The 20,679-nt window shown below is 38.6% G+C and overlaps 1 protein-coding gene and 1 pseudogene across 22 annotated transcripts in view; both read left to right on the top strand.

Annotated features, from left to right (window-relative positions):
* Positions 1-6,973, top strand: part of LOC309626179 (ADP-ribosylation factor-like protein 2-binding protein pseudogene) — a 36,522-nt pseudogene extending 29,549 nt beyond the window's left edge. Inside the window, exon 2 of the transcript XR_014249421.1 lies at positions 346-6,973. The product of XR_014249421.1 is annotated as an ADP-ribosylation factor-like protein 2-binding protein pseudogene (transcript). The remainder of the gene's footprint in view (positions 1-345) is intronic.
* Positions 1-20,679, top strand: part of SYNE2 (spectrin repeat containing nuclear envelope protein 2) — a 313,751-nt gene that overhangs the window by 29,587 nt on the left and 263,485 nt on the right. For all 21 annotated transcript variants that reach the window (XM_082386394.1, XM_082386392.1, XM_082386388.1 and 18 more), the window contains exon 2: positions 20,304-20,433. In XM_082386394.1, the coding sequence (XP_082242520.1) occupies positions 20,355-20,433 (79 nt within the window). In that variant the 5' untranslated portion in view covers positions 20,304-20,354. The remainder of the gene's footprint in view (positions 1-20,303; positions 20,434-20,679) is intronic.

Below are 20,679 nucleotides of genomic sequence, written 5' to 3'. Positions count from 1 at the left end.
TAGTATAACTCACTTAATTATTTGATTTAATCTGCACAGAACAGAGCTGAAGCACAGTGGTAACAATGGCAGGAATCAAATAAAGTGAGGGATTATGTATCCCTCTTGTCTTGGAGACCATTTTTCTGAGGATTGATTATCTTGCTAACCACCCAGCGTAGTGCCTGAAGCATACAAGCTGTACATTAATATGTTCTGGGTAAATTACTGGCTAATAATAAATGAATGAAGGCTAAACAATTAGAGAACATTTTTTTTTTTCCTGGTCTTGAGAAGTTTTAGGAGATTAATCCTTGCTGTTCTTTTCTGATTCAAATTTTTATGTACCATCAAAATAAAATGTAGGTGGGACTTCCCTGATGGTGCAGTGGTTAAGAATCCACCTGCCAGCGCAGGGGACATGGGTTCAAGCCCTGGTCCAGGAAGAACCCACATGCCATGGAGCAACTAAGCCTGTATGCCACAACTACTGAGCCTGCGCTCTAGAGCCTACGAGCCACAACTACTGAGCCCGCGTGCCACAACTACTGAAACCCGTGCTCCTAGAGCCTGTGCTCTGCAACGAGAAGCCACGGCAATGAGGAGCCCGCGCACTGCAAGGAAGAGTAGCCCCCGCTCACCACAAGTAGAGAAAGCCGCACGCAGTAACAAAGACCCAACACAGCCAAAAATAAATAAATAAATTTATTTAAAAAATACAATGTAGGCATTAAAATGATGTTTATGGAGACTAATAACATGGAAATACTGATGCTTAATATTTAGCAGAATCAAGAAAAATTTTGTGATATAATTACAACACTATAAAAACAAAATTAAAAAACCTATGTTAGAGATAAAAGTAGTCTAAAAATTCACCAAACTATCAGGAGTGGTGGTATTTGGATGGTGGGGCTGTGGATAGATTTTCATCATTTTTTAGTTTTCTGTAACATTAAAAAGTTACTTTAATACACACATTTATAGTACCAAAAAACCCTCGTAAAAGTAAATGAATTGTATATTACATTTTGTAGAAAATAAATTTGAACTATAGTTTGACTTTTTATCCGGTATACATAATTGAGATTTCAAAGATTTTTTTCACCCCCTAAAAATACTTGAATCCATTTCTTCTTTTTTTAGTAATTATAACCACATTCTTTTTATTTTTTACTTTTTTAACTTTTATTTTATATTGGAGTATAGTTGATTTACAATGTTGTGTTAGTTCCAGGTGTACAGCAAAGTGATTCATTTATACATATATGTATATCTATTCTTTTTCAGATTCTTTTCCCATATAGGTTATTACAGAATACTGAGTAGATTTCCCTGTGCTGTATGTAAGTGCTTGTTTTTATCTATTTTATATATAGTAGTGTGTATATGTTAATCCCAACCTCCTAATCTGTTACTCACCCCCACCTTTCCCCTTTGGTAACCATAAATTTGTTTTCTAAATTTGTGAGTCTCTTTCTGTTTTGGAAATAAATTCATTTGTATCATTTTTTTTTTGACTCCGCATATAAGTGATATCATTTGATGTTTGTCTGATTTACTTCATTTAGTATGATAATCTCTAGGTCCATCTGTATTGCTGCAAATGGCATTAATTCATTCTTTTTTTATGGCTAAGTAATATTACATTGTATATGTGTATCACATATTCTTTATCCATTCCTCTGTCGATGGACATTTAGCTTGCTTCCATGTCTTGGCTATTGTAAATAGTGCTGCAATGAACATTGGGGTGCGTGTATCTTTTCGAATTGTGGTTTTCTCCAGATATATGCCCAGGAGTGGGATTGTTGGGTCATATGGTAGCTCTATTTTTAGTTTCTGAAGGAACCTCCGTACTGTTCTCCATAGTGGCTGTACCAATTTACATTCCCACCAACAGTGCAAGAGGGTTCCCTTTTCTCCACACCCTCTCCAGCATTTATCGTTTGTAGACTTTTTGATGATGGCCATTCTGACTGGTGTGAGGTGATACCTCATTGTGATTTTGATTTGCATTTCTCTAATAATTAGCGATGTTGAGCATCTTTTCATGTGTTTTTTGGCCATCTGTATGTCTTCTTTGGAGAGATGTCTATTTAGGTCTTCTGCCCATTTTTCTATTGGGTTTTTTGTTGTTGTTGTTGTTGAGTTGTATGAGTTGTTTGTATATTTTGGAGATTGATCCCTTGTTGGTTGCATTGTTTGCAAATATTTTCTTCCATTTAATCCATTTCTTAACCCTTGGCTCTGTTGTGGTGGTGGGTTGGAGGAACAAACTTATTTTTGCACTTATTAATGATTTGTAATTTGACTAGATTCACTTGTCCTGGTCAGCTTCCTCATCCACCAATCTACATTTGCCAGGTCCTACCTGCTTTACCAGGAAAATCTTGAGGGCGCGAAGGTAAAAACTGCTCCTTTTCCATTAAGCCTGTTAGGACAAGCCTTGCTTTTTTAGATTCCCCCAGGCAATTAGTGACTGCTGTCAGTTATGCATCCTGAGCACACTGTTCTTGTCTGGAAAACCTTTCCCACTTACTCACCTTTACATCCTTAGTAACTGATACAGTGCCAGTGCCTGGCAAGTAGTAAGCACTCAGTGGATATTTGTTAACTGAATGAATTAATATGGTCTCATGTAGAACGCCCAACTCTACATGAATTTAGTTCATGTTTGTATAATATTTATCTTAAGCTTGAGTAGTAGAATAAAATTGGGTCAGAAAACTTCTAAGTTAAGCAAGAAACTTAGCAATCATATATGTGTGATTGAGGGCTGTAGTGGGACTTGGTCATTATAAGACAAAATGGACCCTTATCTGAAAAAGGTTAATTTTGTTAATTTCCTCTGCAAGAACACAGTTAAAGAGAAAGAATGGGTACCTGGCCAAGCAGCAGCTGGTGCATCTGTTGATAAAGATGTGTGTATTTTGGGTTGGTCGTAGTAGTGCAGGCCAAATGGGAAAAGCAAATCAGTCTTCCTTTTCCCATTTTTAATAGCAAACTAATTTCTGAGTGTGAAAACATTTCTGCAGCTGCCACTAAAATTGGTAAATATTTTTCTAAATAAATAATATATTTCAGAAACAAACTTCTCATTTTAACAGCCAACATATTTCTGGCTGTTTTATTTGCTCACAAACATTTCAAATTTAGAAATATTTATTTTAAATATCTTGGAGATACCAGTGTTTGGAATTTTGAAGACAACAAATCTTTCATCAGTGGGGAAATGCTACCCAACAGAAATGTGTAAAAACGCACGTACAGTTATGTTACTTGAAACACTTGACAAAAATACTGTTATAATCACAGTGAGATCCTGCACATATTTTCCCAAACGTTTCAGTCATTTCAGAATTTTGCCGGTGAATATGCAACCATTTTGGCCACAACTCAGTAGGACTAGTTCAGCTTTGTAAATTTAATAGAATTCCCCCATCTTCTCCATTCCGTCTTTCCTCCAGAATAGTTTGGGACCACAATTCCTCTGAAGCCTTAAAAATCCAAGATAAAAAATCATTACAAATAGAAGTAGGCATTTTACCTTAAAATACGTCTAGGAAGACATTTGAGGGCAATTCAGTTTTTTTGTGGCCAAGGATTCTGGCCATTTGGGGAGAAAAAAAATCTTGTCAAAAGTGGAAGGAGGGGCTTCCCTGGTGGTGCAGTCGTTGAGAATCCGCCTGCCAATGGAGGGGACGTGGGTTTTGACCCCTTGTGCGGGAAGATCCCACATGCCGCGGAGCAACTAAGCCCGTGAGCCACAACTACTGAGCCCGCATACCACAACTACTGAGCCCGAGTGCCGCAACTACTGAAGCCCGGGCGCCTAGAGCCCATGCTCCGCAATGAGAAGCCACCACACTGAGAAGCCCGTGCACTGCAACGAAGGGTAGCGCCCACTCGCCGCAACTAGAGAAAGCCCGTGCACAGCAGCGAAGACCCAAAACAGCCAAAAATAAATAAATAAAATAAATAAATTTATTTTTAAAAAAAAGTGGAAGGAAGGGGAACAGTTCAAATGGAGATATCAAAGAGGAAATTGTAACATTTTAAAAATACCCTGTGACTCGGGAACACCTGAATTTCAAAATTATTTTTATTTTTATATGTGTGTGTATTAAAAAGCATCCTTGTCGGAGGCCTGGCAGGGCTTGGAGACCCGGCCGGCGTGTGGCAGCAGCCCGGGAGCCTGAGGCCGGGGCGTCGTGCGCAGGCGCTACCCAGCTGGGCCGTGAGCCGGCTGAGGCCTCGGCTGCGAGGCCTTCCCGATGAAGGTTGGGGCTCTGCGGAGCAGAGCGGAGGCTGCGCCCGTTCCTCGGGCGGGGTAGAAGGCCGGCGGGCCCGCTCCCCCGCGCTGTGGAAGCAGCGGCGGCGATGGACGCCCTAGAGGAAGAGAGCTTCGCGCTGTCCATCTCTTCCGCCTCTGATGCAGAATTTGATGCTGTGGTTGGATATTTAGAGGACATTATCATGGCTGATGAGTTCCAGTTATTACAGAGGAATTTCTTGGACAAGTACTACCAGGAGTTTGAAGACACAGAAGAGAATAAGCTCACCTACGCACCTATTTTTAATGAATATATTTCTTTGGTTGAAAAGTATATAGAACAGCTGTTGGAGCGGATTCCTGGATTTAACATGGCGGCTTTCAGTACACTCTACAGCACCATAAAGATGAAGTGGCCAGTGACATTTTCGACGTGCTGCTCACGTTTACAGATTTTCTGGCTTTCAAAGAAATGTTTCTGGACTGTCGAGCAGAAAAAGAAGACCAGGGACTGGGCTTAAGCAGCGGTTTAGTGGTGACTTAATTGTGCAAATCATCTTCTATGACAGCTTCCCAGAACATCTGCGGCCCTAGGTCCCACTTCCAGGTAATGGGATCTTTCTAGACATCACCAGCCCAGTAGACTGGGAGAGGCTTGGCTAATGATGTCAGAAGAATACATCTTGGAATGACTGATTCTGTTATGCAACTCTTCGTTAATGTTAAGTATTGATGGGTCAGAAGAAAATTACCTGACCTTCCTGGGACGTTCTTGTCTTCAGTAACCCTAGTACTCCTCCCTGAGTAGACACCTCTCTCAGGAGCGTCTGAGTCTGGCTCCTGCATCAAGCCCAAGTCCAGCATTCCACCCAGGGGGCACTTCCCCAGCATACATGTTGGTGTGTCCATGTTGGAAGAACCCACCATCACCAACTCTCTTGGCCCAGCAGGCCTTGCATGTCCCACCAGGCTTTTTGTGCACTCACAGCTTTTTATATGGGTCAGAGTTTCAGTCCTGCAGCCTCAATGGGCTTTTTGACTGGGAGTGTTTATCTAGGGTTTAACTCAAGCTAGCTGCCCATCCCAAGATTTCTGAAACTCCTACTATCACAGCTAGTCTTGGCTGTTGGAATCAATTTAGAGAGTTGTTCTTTACCTAAAAGGTACTTGTGAAAATCAATTCCTACTCTTACATGTACAGTCCTTGTATCACTTCACTGTCTTCTACTGGTCCCGATGTAGTCCCATTGTTTCTATAACTCTCGTTTATGTGTTTTTGAAAACATATTTTTATAGATGAATACTCAGGCTAACCTAGTGGACATAATCTTGGAACTTCCGTGATTACTCACTTCAAGATCAAAGTATTGTATGCTGTGTGCTTTTTAGCTGTTGGTGCTATGAAAGCAAAAATGCTTTCTGTGTTGGTGTTCCTATTTTACTGGGCACCAATGAATGTATGCTGGAAGTAGTCTAAAAGGTTTCCTTTTCTTAGAATATGTTAGTGTTTGTGCAGGTTTTCTTAAAACCCTTTCTATGTAAAACAGCTCCTTAAGTTTTCTGTTGGGGTAGGGGCTCTGCACTTCCTTCTTGCTGTCAAAATAATCCTACCAAGATAGTGTTCCACTGGTCTAGCTCAGTAGGAGATAGCAAACAGCTTTACTGGTCATCTGTCTGCTTGGATTTAGTACACTGGTTTACTACAATGTTTGATAGAACATTACTGACCAGAAAACATGGATGTCACATCTCTAGAAAGAAAAACTATAGTAGTTCAATTCCCAGTGTGTACCTTAGTTGTTTTTTTGTTGTTGTTTATATTTTTATTTTTCAAGTAAAAATAAGAATCTCTACTGACTTTTCACTTGACTGTTCTGGTTTTAAAGGATGAGCTAGCTGTAGGCTGTGTGTTTTTCTGTACCAATGTAGCGCTTATTAAATACTTTTGTACCATGAGTAAAATTTCAGGTGTTTTGCAGAAAAAAAAGAAAAAAGCATCCTTGTTAAATATACTTTCTGGGACTTCCCTGGTGGCACAATGGTTAAGAATGCCAATGCAGGGGACACAGGTTTGATCCCTGGTCCAGGAAGATCCCACATGTCGTGGAGCAAGCCCGTGTGCCACAACTACTGAGCCTGTGCTCTAGAGCCCACGAGCCGCAACTACTGAGCCCACGTGCCACAACTACTGAAGCCTGAGCGCCTAGAGCCCGTGCTCCGCAACAAGAGAAGTCACTGCAATGAGAAGCCCACTCACCGCAATGAAGAGTAGCTCCTGCTCGCTGAAGCTGGAGAAAGCCCACGTTCAGCAACAAAGACCCAATGCAGCCAGAAAAAAAAAAAAAAAGTATGTGTATGTATATATATATATATATATATACTTTCTGAGTTGTGGTTTGCTTGCTTATTTGGTTATTTAGTTTTTTAATTTGTTCATTCCTTACTTTATTCACAAAGGATTTAAGATGACTGCAACAAATATGTATAAGAAAAGTATTATATGTCAACAAAAAGTAAAAACAAAAAACGAGACAAAGGCCAGGGAAAAACAGACATAACTTTGACTGACGTAATTGCTACGATTTGACCTCAGAGTTAACTCTCTGTTTCTGGACATCCAAGGTGAAAAAAGGAACACTGATTATATGGTTCTTATTTTCAGAAAGGAAAACAAGAACAGAAATAATATAGAAACAACCACAAAAAAACCCAAACTGTCTCCAAGGAAATGAAGTATTTTCTTAGCATTAAATGGTTAAAAAAAAGAAAAAATAAAATTTAATGGAGGGCTTCCCACAGGGGAGCTGAGAGTTGTAGAAACAGTGTCCTCCATAACTTTGCTCCAGTTTGTTCATTTGTTCACTCTTTTACTCTTTCCTCAAACATTTATTATGTACCTACTCTGTGCCACATACTGTGCTAGATGATAAAGATACAACAGTGAACCAAACATAGTCCCTTCTCAGAGCTCGCAATCCAGAGAAGACCCAGGGCCAAAGGATCTGCTCCAAAAGAACAGGTAGGCTCAGTGGTGGAACTTGTGAGGACTGGGTTTTTCCATGTTGGCAGGCATTTCAAGTTGACATTCAGGACCTCCAGCCTCTACTGTGATGCCAGGATGCTTGCATTTTACTCCAGCGTGAAATGCTGGGAAGAGGCTAACAAGAACTAGGTGATCGATGGGAGTCAGGGCCCTAGCTGGTCTGGCTGGGCGCAGGGCGGAAGTTATTCCTGGAGTCAGGACCAGAGTAAGTGATCTGTTAGTCACACAGCTACTTCTTGGGGAAGAAGGCCAATCCACCTAAAGCCAGTTTCCTGAATGGCAAGCAGACCTACCTAATTGCTTGTTTCTTTTCACTGTTTGGAAAATGTAAACAATTCATATACAATGGTTTTAACAGCTTTTTGAAGATGTAGGTGATGTTTAAGGTGTCCTGTTTTCATTTTTATATGCTGGCATTTTATGGAACCTTCAGTTTTTGTTTGCCCTGTTGTAATGGGAGGGGACTTGGACAGGGAGAGAGAAAAACACCCCGCAGAGCCTGGTCTGCTGATCTTCAAGAGAGAGGAGATTGATGGGCAGGGAGTGGGGACATGGGGGAGAGGCAGAGTAAGAATATATTCACCAAGAGTATAATCATTGAAAAAATATATTCTTGAGTGCAAAGAATTCTTAGGAATATATTTTTCTTATGAATAATAGCAAGCCAATTTATGCCCTTTAGTACTTCCTCGCCCACCCTCTCCCTGTTCCACCTCCCACTAGAGGCATTGTTAATCCATTGCTTCCAGGCAAGACTCCCCATTGATTCAGGGTCTCCATGGGAATGAGGCTACAGGGGACATGTGCTTAGTTCAAGAAGATGGGACAGGAACAAACAGAACCTGGCAGAAATGATAGAGTAAGTCACAAAGTCATTCATAGTGTTTTAGGGATGCTTCACCGTGTTGTCTACAAATTAAATCTCTTCCTAGAGCTTAGAACTGGAATCTGGATGTCTTCAAGTGACTTGACATGGAAAAATATTAAAAAGATCTCACTTACTGAAAACACATAAATTTCATCTTCCACTAATAAATTTTTCTTTCTCACCAATGGAGAACAACTTGCATTTGTATCTCATTTTGTAATTTTCAGCATGCTACATGTTATCTCATCTTGTGCTACAGAAAGTCCGAGTTTGTTTAACTCACTTATTTGTACCCTCCTTTATTGTAGAGAAATTTTGAGTTAGTTTGCATAGAAACATAAAATTCAGTTGAATAGAAAAATAGATGAGGATATTGCAACGAAGGAAAAATAAGAGTAGGTGCATAAAGCCAGTGGGATAGCACCTTGTTTTCCATAAAGTCATTTGTAGTTGCTAGATCCAGGCTATGCCAGCCAAAATAAAGAGAGGGAAACTTTGTTTATAAAAATAACATGGTCATTAGATTAAAAGAATAAATGCTCAGGATCACAGTTTTTCTTGGTACTGAGACCTGAGAATTTTCCACAGCTTGTTCTCATGAAAGGAACACTATGTGGCTTACAGACTGTCTTCCTGAACTCCTGTGTAAGAAGTACAATGGTAGGTCTCTCTTGACTGCTTCCTATAATATCCTGCTTGGTAAGGTTTATGGGATTATGCCAGAATACGTTTTAATAAAAGCAGTTCTCTAGGGGGATAAAACAATGCCGTTCAGGTTCACAGCTCCCTGATGGCTGGACAGAATCCAAAGACCACATCCAGGAATGGGTGGACGTTTAGTCTTTCAGGCGTTCCTCCAGGAATATTATTTCTTGTAATCCAGGGTTTTTAAATGCACAGCAGAGAACTTCGGGTTAGATTCTTTGGCAAGAACCCGAAAGTGTGAGTTGGCTCAGACAAAATCATTTCACAGATGAAGAAACGGGACCTTACAGAGGCTGATGATTATCCAAGGCTTTGAGGTCAGTGGCAGAGCTGGGACCAAGGCCAGATTCTTCCGACTCTTTTTTTTTTTTTTTTTCCGACTCTTAAGTCTAGGGCTCTTTCAACCATTTCATCTCTCCTCTCTAACCTAAGTAGAATTCTATTACAATTTAAAAATGTTAAGAATGGAATTTCTTAATGATGTTGTGTTAAATATCATATTTGCCACTTACCATAAACTTTATTAATAACTTTTGATTCATAATGGGTCAACAGATGGTAAAATAGCTTAAAATCTGCAAGTGTAAAATCATCTGGGAAGAGGAAATCAGTTAAGATACCTGTTTTAGAGAATCATTTAATGTATTGTTCAATAAAATAATTAAAAGTTTGGTCTGGAAAAAAAGGATGACTATTTCTAACATCTGTAATGTAATCCTACTTAGATGTTAACTTTTTAAAAAAATTAATTTATTTTTGGCTGCATTGGGTCTTCATTGCTGCACACGGGCTTTCTCTAGTTGCGGTGAGCGGGGGCTACTCTTCGTTGCAGTGCGTGGGCTTCTCATTGTGGTGGCTTCTCGTTGCAGAGCACGGGCTCTAGGCACGTGGGCTTCAGTAGTTGTGGCTCACGGGCTCTAGAGCGCAGGCTCAGTAGTTGTGGTGCATGGGCTTAGTTGCTCCGTGGCATGTGGAATCTTCCCAGACCAGGGCTCGAACCCGTGTCCCCTGCATTGGCAGGTGGATTCTTAACCACTGTGCCACCAGGGAAGTCCTAGATGTTAACTTTTTAGAAGAATGAAACATTAGCTATAGAGCTGAAGTCCCGCCCTCCCACTCCTTTGCCCTCTACCCTGAAGTTGTGGGTATCACTCCCAAGCGTGTTTCTGTTCTTTTACCATATATGTATGTGTGTGTTTAAAATTTACATAAAGTACATAAATGACTTCATAGTGTATCAGTCCTTTTGGACTTGCTCTGCCCTCCACCCCTAAACATTTTAGTTTTGGTATTTAACCTTGCTGATACTGGTCATTCATTTTAGCTGTGGAATAGTCTTCCCTCGTATGACTCAACTACAGTTTATCCATTCTCCTACTGATGGGATTCGACTGTTTCCAATTTTTCTGCTACATATAGTTCTTCCATGAACATTCTTGAACATAAGTCCTTGTGTCCATGAGCAATTTTAGAACATTTTTTAGTTGGCAGAAATTTATTAAGTCACCAGCTGTTGCTACTCCTACCTGAGCATCAGTCACATCCTGGGTCCTCCTGGGAGATCCTTGCACCCAAAATGCTGTTTGGGTCAGCATTTGCAGCCAGTGCTGATCCAGTCTTTGTGTACCTTCAGTGCCTTCCAACTCCTTGGTAAATTGGTAAATTTTATGTTATGTGTATTTCTACAATTTTTTAAAAATGAGATAGAAAATTATTTTCAACCTATAGTCTGTATCCACCTAAAGTATTAATCAAGTGTCCGGGTAGAAAATAGTCATTTCTTGACATGCAAGTCTCCAAAAAATTTATGTCCTATGCTCTCACTCTTAGAAAGCTACTGGAAAAGTTACTCCAAAAAAATAAGACAGTAAAACAAGAAAGAGGATGGGAAGTATTCCAACAAAATTGAAAACTAAACTAAACATGAGAAAAACTCCAACTCCTTTCTGCTTGGTTTGCTCAGGTTCTCGACTAGGACCTGTTCCAAGAACCTTTCATTTCTCAAGGACCCTACCCTACCCTAGCTCCCTCACACCTAAGAGATGATCTGACTTCTTATTTTCCTGAGAAAAATGAGGTCATCTGATGAGAGCTCCCTCGATCCTTCTCTCCCAAACTTCTCAGCATTTCCACTTAGAAGAATGGTGAACACGTGCAAATCACAAATTCTTTGTGGAATGAATGGAGGTAGGAGTTTTTTGGTTTTTTTTTTTAAGTTTCTCAGACCCCCAAATTGGAACTTTGTCTTGCCGGGAGCTACACCATCTTCAAAATCACTAATTCAAATACCCTCTGACATCAGCCTCCAGTTCTTCTAGCTTAACATCCAAAGTAGTCTCACTGTGATGGTTCTTCAGTTTCCCTCAGACACCAGTCTGTGTGCTCCTTCATTCTATCTGTTCACCTCTTCCTGTTTTCACATCCCCTCTTTCTATGTCATCCTCCCTGCAGCTCCCACCCTGGACCTCTCTCCCAGAGCCCTACTTTTTCCTGCTCCGACCCACTGCATGGCGATCATCCTGGCAATTTCTCCTTCCGTTTTCCTGTGTTCAATGTCTAGTCCCCGTTTTTCTCATGTTTAGTTTAGTTTTCAATTTTGTTGGAATACTTCCCATCCTCTTTCTTGTTTTACTGTCTTATTTTTTTGGAGTAACTTTTCCAGTAGCTTTCTGAGAGTGAGAGCATAGGACATAAAGTTTTTGAAGACTTGCATGTCAAGAAATGACTATTTTCTACCCGAACACTTGATTAATACTTTAGGTGGATATAGACTATAGGTTGAAAATAATTTTCCATCTCATTTTTAAAAAATTGTAGTAATACACATAACATAAAATTTACCAATTTAACTATTTTTAAGTGTAAAGTTTGGTGGTATTAAGTACATTCACATTGTTGTGTAACAACCATTACCACCGTCCATCTCCAGAACTCTTTTTGTCTTGCAAAACTGAACTCTATACTCATTAAACAATGGGTTAATTTAATTCAAAGTTAATTAAAACAATTAATGTCCCACACCCTCCCTCACCCCTGGCAACCACCATTCTATTTATGTATCTATGAATATGAATACTGTAGGTACCTCATGTAAGTGGACTCATCAATATTTGTCTTTTTGTGACTGTCTTATTTCACTAAGCATGGTGTCCTCAAGTTGCAGCCATGTTGTACTATGTGTCAGAATTTCCTTCTTTCTTAAAGCTGAATAATATTCTGTTGTATATACATGCCACATTTTGTTTATCCATTCATCCATGGATGAACACTCGGGTTGCTTCCACCGTTTGGCTATTGTGAATATGGATATATAATGTGAATTATATACTGCTATGAATATGGGTATATAATAATCTCTTTGAGACTCTGCTTTCAATTCTTTTGTGTATGTATGCAGAAGTGGAATTGCTGGATCATCATATGGTAATTCTATTTTTAATTTTTAAAGAACTGCCATAGTGTTTTCCATAGCAGCTGTACCATTTTTACTTTCCTGCCAATGGTGTGAAAGTTTTCCAATTTCTCTACATTATTTTCTGGGTTTTTTTGATAGTAACCATCTTAATGGGTTTGCGGTAGTATCTCACTGTAGTTTCGATTTGCATTTCCATTCTGATTAATGGTATTGAGCTCAAGTCCTGTGCCCATTTTTAACTGGGTTGTTTATTTTGTTGTTGTTGAATTGTGGGAGTTCTTTATGTATTATGGATATTAACTTCTTATCAGATACATTATTTGTAAATATTTTCTCCCACTCCATGGGCTGCCTTTCACTCTGTTGAATGTGTCCTTTGATGAAAAGAAGTTTTAAATTTTATTGTAGTTCAATTTATTTTTTCTTTTGTTGCTTGTGCTTTTGGAGTTATATCCAAGAAATCATTGCCAAATCCAATGTCATGAAGCTTTTGTCCTATGTTTTTTTCTAAGAGTTTTATAGTTTTAGCTCTTATGTTGTTTTCCCGGAACTTTTAAGATATTCCTCGCTGTCTTCTGTTGTCCAATATGGCTAATACAGAAGTCTGATGCTATTCTAATTCTTGTTCCTTGGTGTGTGGTTTGGTTTTTTTCCTCTGGGAGATTCTTTATTCTTGCTATTCTGAAATTTTGTAACCATGTGTTTTACCGAGGGTATTGGGCACTCATTGTGCTCTTATGTTTGTCCTTCAGCTCTAGAAAATCTTCTTGTATTAATTCTTTGATAATTTTCTCCCTCTGTTTTCTCATTTGGATGTTAGATCCACTGGATTGGCCTTTAAGTTTTATATTTCTTTTCTGTTTTTCTCCCTTTTGTTTATGGGAGCTGTCCTTATTTTATTTTCTAGCTCTTTTATTGATCTTTAAAAATACAGCACTTAAATATTTTTTCATAGTGCCCTGTTCCTATCTTATTGCCTTGCCAAACTCCATCTTCCTGGTTCTGACTTGATCCTGTTGGCTTAGTTTCCCACGGGACATGAAGCATTTACTTTGAAAAAAAGTGGAGTATGCACAAGTTACCTGGCTTCAGAACTGATGTCTGATGTACATCTGAAATGTCAAACCTGGACTCCTGCTTTGCCCTCAGACCTGCTCCACCTGCAGCCTTCTCTGGCTCAATTCATGGCTTCTCCATCCTTCCTGTTGCTTACGTCAAAAATTTAGGAGTTATTTTTTATTCTTCTCTTTCTCCTATGACATATGACATCGAATCGGTCAGGAAGCCTTGTTGGTACCATCTCCGACATATATTCAGAACCTGGCCACTGACCACTTACTCCTTCTACTTCTGCAGCCCTGGTCCCAGCCATCATCACCTGGTTTACTGTAATAACCTTTTCCTCCCAGCATTTTATTATGAAAATTGTAAAATATACAACAAAGTTGAAAGAACTTTACACAAATAGCTGTATTCTCAACACCTAGATTCCACCCTTAACATTTTACCGTGCTTGCTTTCTCATTAATTACCCATCTGTCTATCCCTCTGTCCATCCATTCTGTGATAACCTTTTAACTAGTCTCCCTGCTTCATTCCTTGTCCCATGTGTCATTCCCACACATCAGTCCAAATGATAATTTTGAAACATAAGTCAAATTATATCTCTCCTCTACTCAAAACTCTGCTATGGCTGCCCATTTCACTATTACTAACTCTGTAGACTTTGTAATCCTCAAAAGGAAAATTGCCTTGGTAATTTTCAGATTCCTGTGGAATTGTGAATTCATACTGAGTTTCTGTGTAGTATTACCATTGTATCACTGAGGATGGAATTGACTTTTGTCTTTTGGAGGAAATAGAGCAAACGGTAGTGCTTGCTTGTTCAGAGGGCTATGATTAAAATCTTTAAGCATTCATTCCTGCCAAGGTAGTTGTCTTGCATTTTGCTTTCCATTTCAGCATATGGTGGGTATGGATATTTATAAACAAGACTAAGTCTGATTTTACAAGGGCTTTCCAAAATTAATTCTGTCCAATAGAATATGACTTTTTGCTTTGATATTGTTAAAAATCCAATGGTTAAAGAAAAAGCTAGTGAAATGTGTTAGCAGCATGCAGAACAAAACTTTAAAATATATCTCTTGTTATATAGTGCATTGTCATGTGAAGGTGTAAAATGGAAGAAATGTTGATTCTGTTTGTAACTGATATGGTGAAGCCTTTTATAAGCTTTAAAATAGAGTTCACCTTATGGCGTCATTTCTGAAAATTTTCAATTATCAGTTTCATTTTTAATTTTTCTTTCCTTTCCTATGTTTGCTGGTTCCTCAGGGTTCCTCTTTTGTGTTTGTTTTGATCTCTTCCTTTCATTCTTGGAGGCTCTCCTTAAATGTCTCATAATCTTTGGCTGTCCAGTCATATTCAAGAGTGAGGAATGAAAAAGCCAATCAGTGGAATTTCACAGCTGGGTGATTTGGCATGGAACTGACTTTTCTATTGAGGAATCCCAAATATCAATCTCTAGAGGTCTTTTCTAGGGGCTTTACTTTCTCCAGAAAAGCATCCTCTGAAATCCCACCTGTGGGTGGAGCAAGGGATCGGGGCATGCGTCTGGCTCCAGCACTCGTGGAGAAGGTGGGGTTGGTGAGGGCTGGGGGTCCCCCTGTTGAGGTGTATACTTGTCTAAAATCTTGCTATCGGTCCTGATCTTCAGCACACTCAGACCTCTGTCTCATCCTCAACTTCTGTAGTAATTCTTGCCACCAATCCCAAACCTCTCTGGGATTCTTTAAGGATAGGGGTGGAGAAGCTAGAGTTAATAGGAAAGCCAGGAATCTTTGGTAGCAATTTAGGGACAAAGTAATGGGGTCACGGGCAGAGGTGATGGCAAAAGGAATGAAGAGATATATATGGGGAAAAGCCCCCAAACCATTGCCAGTACTTGTAACTTAAAGATCTCTCTAGGTTTTTTGGGAGACTGGTGACATGGTAGTAATGAAGGCAGGGAACTTTTGCTGGGGGTATTATGAGCTTTAAAAATTGGAGGGTGGGGTGCAGGGGCAGAATTTCTAGGTTAAAATGAGCTGATGAAAATTAAAAATAATTACTTCCTGAGTGCATGCTTTCTAGAGTTGTTCTGATCTATTAACACATCCAGTTTTGTGGCTTTGGACGTTTTTATCCTTAACTTTTTTTACTCTACGTTTTAATATTGTGATTAGCTTTTAATTTTTACTGCTGATTAAGAAATGGGATAATCCTGATAAATTCATTTCACAGATTATAGTAAATACAATTTATATACTGTAGTACATCTGCTATAGTAAGCACGCAATAAATGTTCGTTGCTACTGTAGTTTTTAGTTTCATGTGCTTCACTGAAATCCTTATAAGATATGTATCCCTTTCTATAGCAGTGGACCCTGCAGTTCAGAGCATTTGGGACTTGGTCAAGGCCAACAGAAAGCTCTTTTAGGGAAGTGGTTACATTTACTTAGAATGCTGTTGTCATGGTTGAAGTGGGTGGTTTATCAGTACAGTTGGAATTGGCTGGGGAGTGACACTGCTTTGTTGTGAGGTAGCAAGTGCAGCAATGTCATATCCAGAGAATTGCTACGTGTTTGTGTTCCAAAAGTGTGGTGAATAGTTAGGATTGATTGTTCTGGCATTTTGTGGTGATTATTAGAAAAATAAATTGCCTAAAAGGAGATAGAAGAGTGGATCTTAAAAATCAATTGATCTGGGAATTTACACCAATTGCTTCTGGTCAAATGATGATGAAAAGGTAAGTAATAACAGAGTTAGGAAAAGTTAATGGGAAAAAGATGGAGAAGCTTATTATGGCAAGTGTGTCACCAGCTTTCTTCTGTGAGCTTGGAGGCAGATCAGAGTTAACAACTGTCAGTTGCGAGGACAAGCTCTATAACCTAACAGACAAAAGGGAGATCCTTTAGAATTCCTAGGTCGACCGTAAATAACCTGGTACAGCTGAAGAACAGAAGAAAAAACAGGGAATTTACACCAGGGAAAATGGTAACATTTAAACCACTCTGTTAAAGAACTACCTAAATGTGTTTAACACGTCCTGCTATGGTACATACACCTTCCGATCAAATTTTGAAGGTGACATAGAAGTCCCTTTCTCCCCATTGACAGTGCTTTTTTCAGTGCTGTTAGAACAGCAAGCAGGGCTCATTAACAAACTATCTACTAATGAGAAAGTGAGACCTCTTGAACTACCGAAAAGGCTTTTAGGAGTCCTTTCTAGAAATTTCTGACAAACCCAGAGAAGTTTTCTAATATTTTATTTGTGTCAAGAGAGTATTTTTCTCATTATACAGCTATAGATATACAGTTTCCATAGCATATGGATTGGAGAACTGACCCTGAACTAAATAATACCTTATTCCCCATTTGTTGTCATTTCACCAAAATAAAAGCAAAAATGTTTTTCTTATTGCAGCAGAAATAGGCATTCATCATTTGAAATTTAAAAAATGCAGATAAGCAAAAGGAAGAAAATAAAAATCACTAAAAATTCCATTCATTAGAAATGATCTCTATTCAAATTTCACTTTTGAGTTGTAAAAATTCTAATCATAATAATCCAAAGTATATGCCAAGATTTCTTTTAAAAGGGAAATATTCTAGTGTTTTGAGGTTTTAGAGAAACCAGACGCATATTAAGATGTATTGCATAAGCAAACCACAGTCGTATCAAAATAGCTTATGCCATTTATAACAGCATGTGTATTAATTTACATGGATTTTAAAAACACAGTTCCACATGATTCTACTTGATCTTCGAATCTTTAATGCCACTATATTAATTCTTTACCTAATCTTTCGTATGTGTCTGAAGATGATCTATTATTTTCATTCTGAACCCTGATGTTACATAATTGTATGTAACTTTTATTTGAAAAGGAAAAGTAAGGTGATGCGGACCACCTGGGAAGAAGGGCTTGTCTGTGCTGTGATTCCACCTGAGCAGGCAGCCCTCGTGCTCCCCACAGGGGAGTCTGAGGGCAAATGATAGGATGGCCCTCAGGATTTTGGTTGATAGACCCTTGTGAGTGACTCACTGAGCACCTGGCCAAGCCTCATTACTCTTTATACCTTCCTTGCTCATATTCTTTCTAGCTTCTCAGTTAAGGTCCTGAGAAGTCTCTCAAAGCTTGTCTTCTCTACTGTGTTCCAGTTTTTCATGAGCCCTATTTAGCAAGTAAATTCCTCTCTGGAGATGTCAACTGTTTCTCACCAAAAACAATTATGTTGGAAACGTCATCATATGTTGTCTTCAGTCAGATCCTCATGACCTCTGTAGCGTGTTTTGGTAAATAATTGTACTAAGACAGTATTGGGATCAATAATCCAACACTTGCAATTGATTCAGTCTTCATAGCTTGGTTTTACTTTTTTTTTTTTTTTTTTTTTTTTTTAGTTTTTTGGTTGCAGCGCACAGCTTGCGGGATCTTAGTTCCCAGAGCACGGATCAAACCTGGGCCCTTGGCAGTGAAAGCCCGGAGTCTTAACTGCTAGACCACCAGGGAATTCCCTGGTTTTACTTTTGATTTACATTTTTTAGAAGCTCTAGGAAATTCTTCAGTTAATAAAAAAATATTATATTTTACTGACCTGTTTGTTAATAAATTTTCACTGTTAAAAACAGAAACCTCTGAGACACATAAGTTATTTTAAGGTCTAGATTTTTTTTTTTTTTTTTTACAAATACTAATTTTTTTTCTACAACTTTAATATAGAATAGAGTGGATTCCACATGCCAGTCTAGTACAGGAACATTTCTTGATTCTCTGGTTATCAATTTGTTGCATATTATTCTGTTTTTATTTTAAGTTCTTTCCCCTACATTTGATAACTTATATTTATTTAATATTGAATGGCAATGAGTGGCCCTCAGAGACATTCTTATTAAATTCAAGGCATTACCCGAATAATGCTTACAGGACTATTTGGAGGGAGATGCTGTTTTATATTAAGTACACTCCTCTAATCACATCTATCTCCAGATTCAAGCGATAGGACATGCCTTCTCCTTTGCTTCCATAACACCTTCTACATACGTTTCTTAGAAGATTTCACTCAATATGTGTTTATCTGTCATTCTCAGAAGATTGAATTCCTTGAGAGCAGCATATAGCATATATAAATGCTTTCTGAGTAAATGAGTAAAAGAAGGAATTAATAAAATCTGGCTAAGTTTTAGCTAGCTCTAGCTGGCTCTATGAGGTACCAACCTGTATTGGCTAAGAGCATGGACTCTTGAAACCAAAACCATCTGGGTTCAAATCTTAGCTCCATCATTTATTAGCTATGTGTCCTTAGACAACGGTATATGTCATTTGTGCATATCAGTTTTGTCTTTTCAAATATGGGATAATTACGATACCTAACTCATGCTTAGAACAGTACCTATATATAGTAAGTGCTACATAAGTGTTTGCTACTATCGTTATTATCCTTTTATTTAATAGCCCGGGCATGGAATAGTGGGTGCCATTAGGAAATTAATTCTGGAATTCAGTTTTTCTCCCCGTCATCATGAAGAAGTGCTTTGCCTTCACTTTGAGTTCAGGAGCTCTCAGCATGGGAATGGGTAGTGGAGGTCTTTAGTACACCAACAACTGAGGACATTTGCACCTTTATCAATCAGCAGGCTGCACAGGCTCATTGAACGAACAAGAAGCTTTTTATTTTGATTAGAATTGTATAAACTCTGTATAGGAACAATGTTACCTCAGGCAGGCTCTGATTCATCTTACTTCAGAAGATAAAACAAATTAATTATAAATTGATAAACATATTAATTAATAAACATAGTTTATTTGGTAGGTAAAATCTTTAACAACAGTGATCCATGGGAGAGATGATAAAGGAGTTTTGGATGATAAACAGAGTGGGAAGACAGGATTGAAAGATTTTCGAAGTCTGGCTCTAGCATTAGATGTTTAATGATTTTTGTCCTTTGCATTTTTTTAAGTGGTCTATTGGATATGACTGATTGTATCTAGTTCTTGGCCTCAGGTTTATTTATTTTTTTGTCTCTCCCCCCCAACATTTTATTATGAAGAATTTCTAATATACCGCAAAGTTAAAGGATTTAACAGTGAACACACATATTCAACACACAGGTTCTGCCATTATCGTTTTGCTGTACTTTGTTGATCACGTGTCTGTACATTTATCCATTCCTCTATCCGTCCCCTGATACGTTTTATGTTTTTATGTACTTGGTTAAGTTTATTTTGCTAAGGAAGTCATCATCTGTATGGGAGAAGTCAATGATTTATTCTCAGCCCCCAGAATACTAATAGTGGCGTACACATACACGAAGCAGTACTTTTAAAGAGTTGCTCAGTAAGAATTACTCTTACTGGAAGGATTCCTAAGAGTCAAAGTGGGGGTAGAGAAAGAAATGTGTAGGTGGAAAAATAAGGGCTTAGGAAAATAATTCAATATCATAGATAACCCATGAAAACATTCTTTTTGATACAGTTTTTTTAGTTTCACTTTGCAAACTATGCAGACCCAGTTCTTACTGTTTCCAGTAAATGGCAACAATCATGGAGCAGAAAAGGAACTAAGTTAAATGAAAGGCTTTAAAGAAAATCCTTGTATTTTGAGGCTAATAATATAATACACACAAATACCTAAGATATCAGTTCGTGTCAGCTTTACATCCTCTGGACAAATTATAAAATATAATTGCGTAGCTTTCCTTTTCACCGCTATTATAGAATCTGCAATGCTAGCTCTTGTGGAGTTCTGCCTGCAACTCTAAGGGGACTGAATAGGTCATAGGGCAAAATCTTGATTATGATTCAAAAAAGAAGGCGTAGTCACTTTGTTCCATATGAACTAAGCAACACTCACTAGAAAGCTGTGATTCTTTTGGAGGGCAGTTTCTGGTTGCTGTTGATTTCTGGCAATGCATGTTTACTGGAAATGCAGAGCTGCAGAGTTACTAATGAGCATTTATCCCTTCTATTTTTAGTTCACTTCTTTAACTGAGATGAACATGATATAATCTCCATTGAGTCAAAGGATGGCATCTAGTCCTGTGCTTCCCACCGAAGACGAACAGGTTTCCTTGGGCATCGATGATCTCCATTTTTCATTGCAAGGTATTAAGATTGGGTGTGGTAACTGTGGGAACCTCACTCTCATTTATTCACAAATTGTATTGCTTTCTGTCTCTCTTATGGTAAAATATAGACATGTATCTGTATTTTTCCAATTGTAGAATCTTTCAGTATACTTCAATATCTTTATTGCTATCTCAGCTACCTAGGAAAGTAAGGAATACCTGGAAGGAACTTGGTATTTCGGTTTCTCAATCTGAGTGCATGTGTTTTATTTGCAATGAAAAT

This window comes from Balaenoptera borealis (assembly GCF_965194805.1).
Source record: "Balaenoptera borealis genome assembly, chromosome: 3".
Lineage (NCBI taxonomy): Eukaryota > Metazoa > Chordata > Mammalia > Artiodactyla > Balaenopteridae > Balaenoptera > Balaenoptera borealis.
Note: the sequence above shows the minus strand (reverse complement) of the source record. Positions and strands in the feature narration are given on the sequence as shown.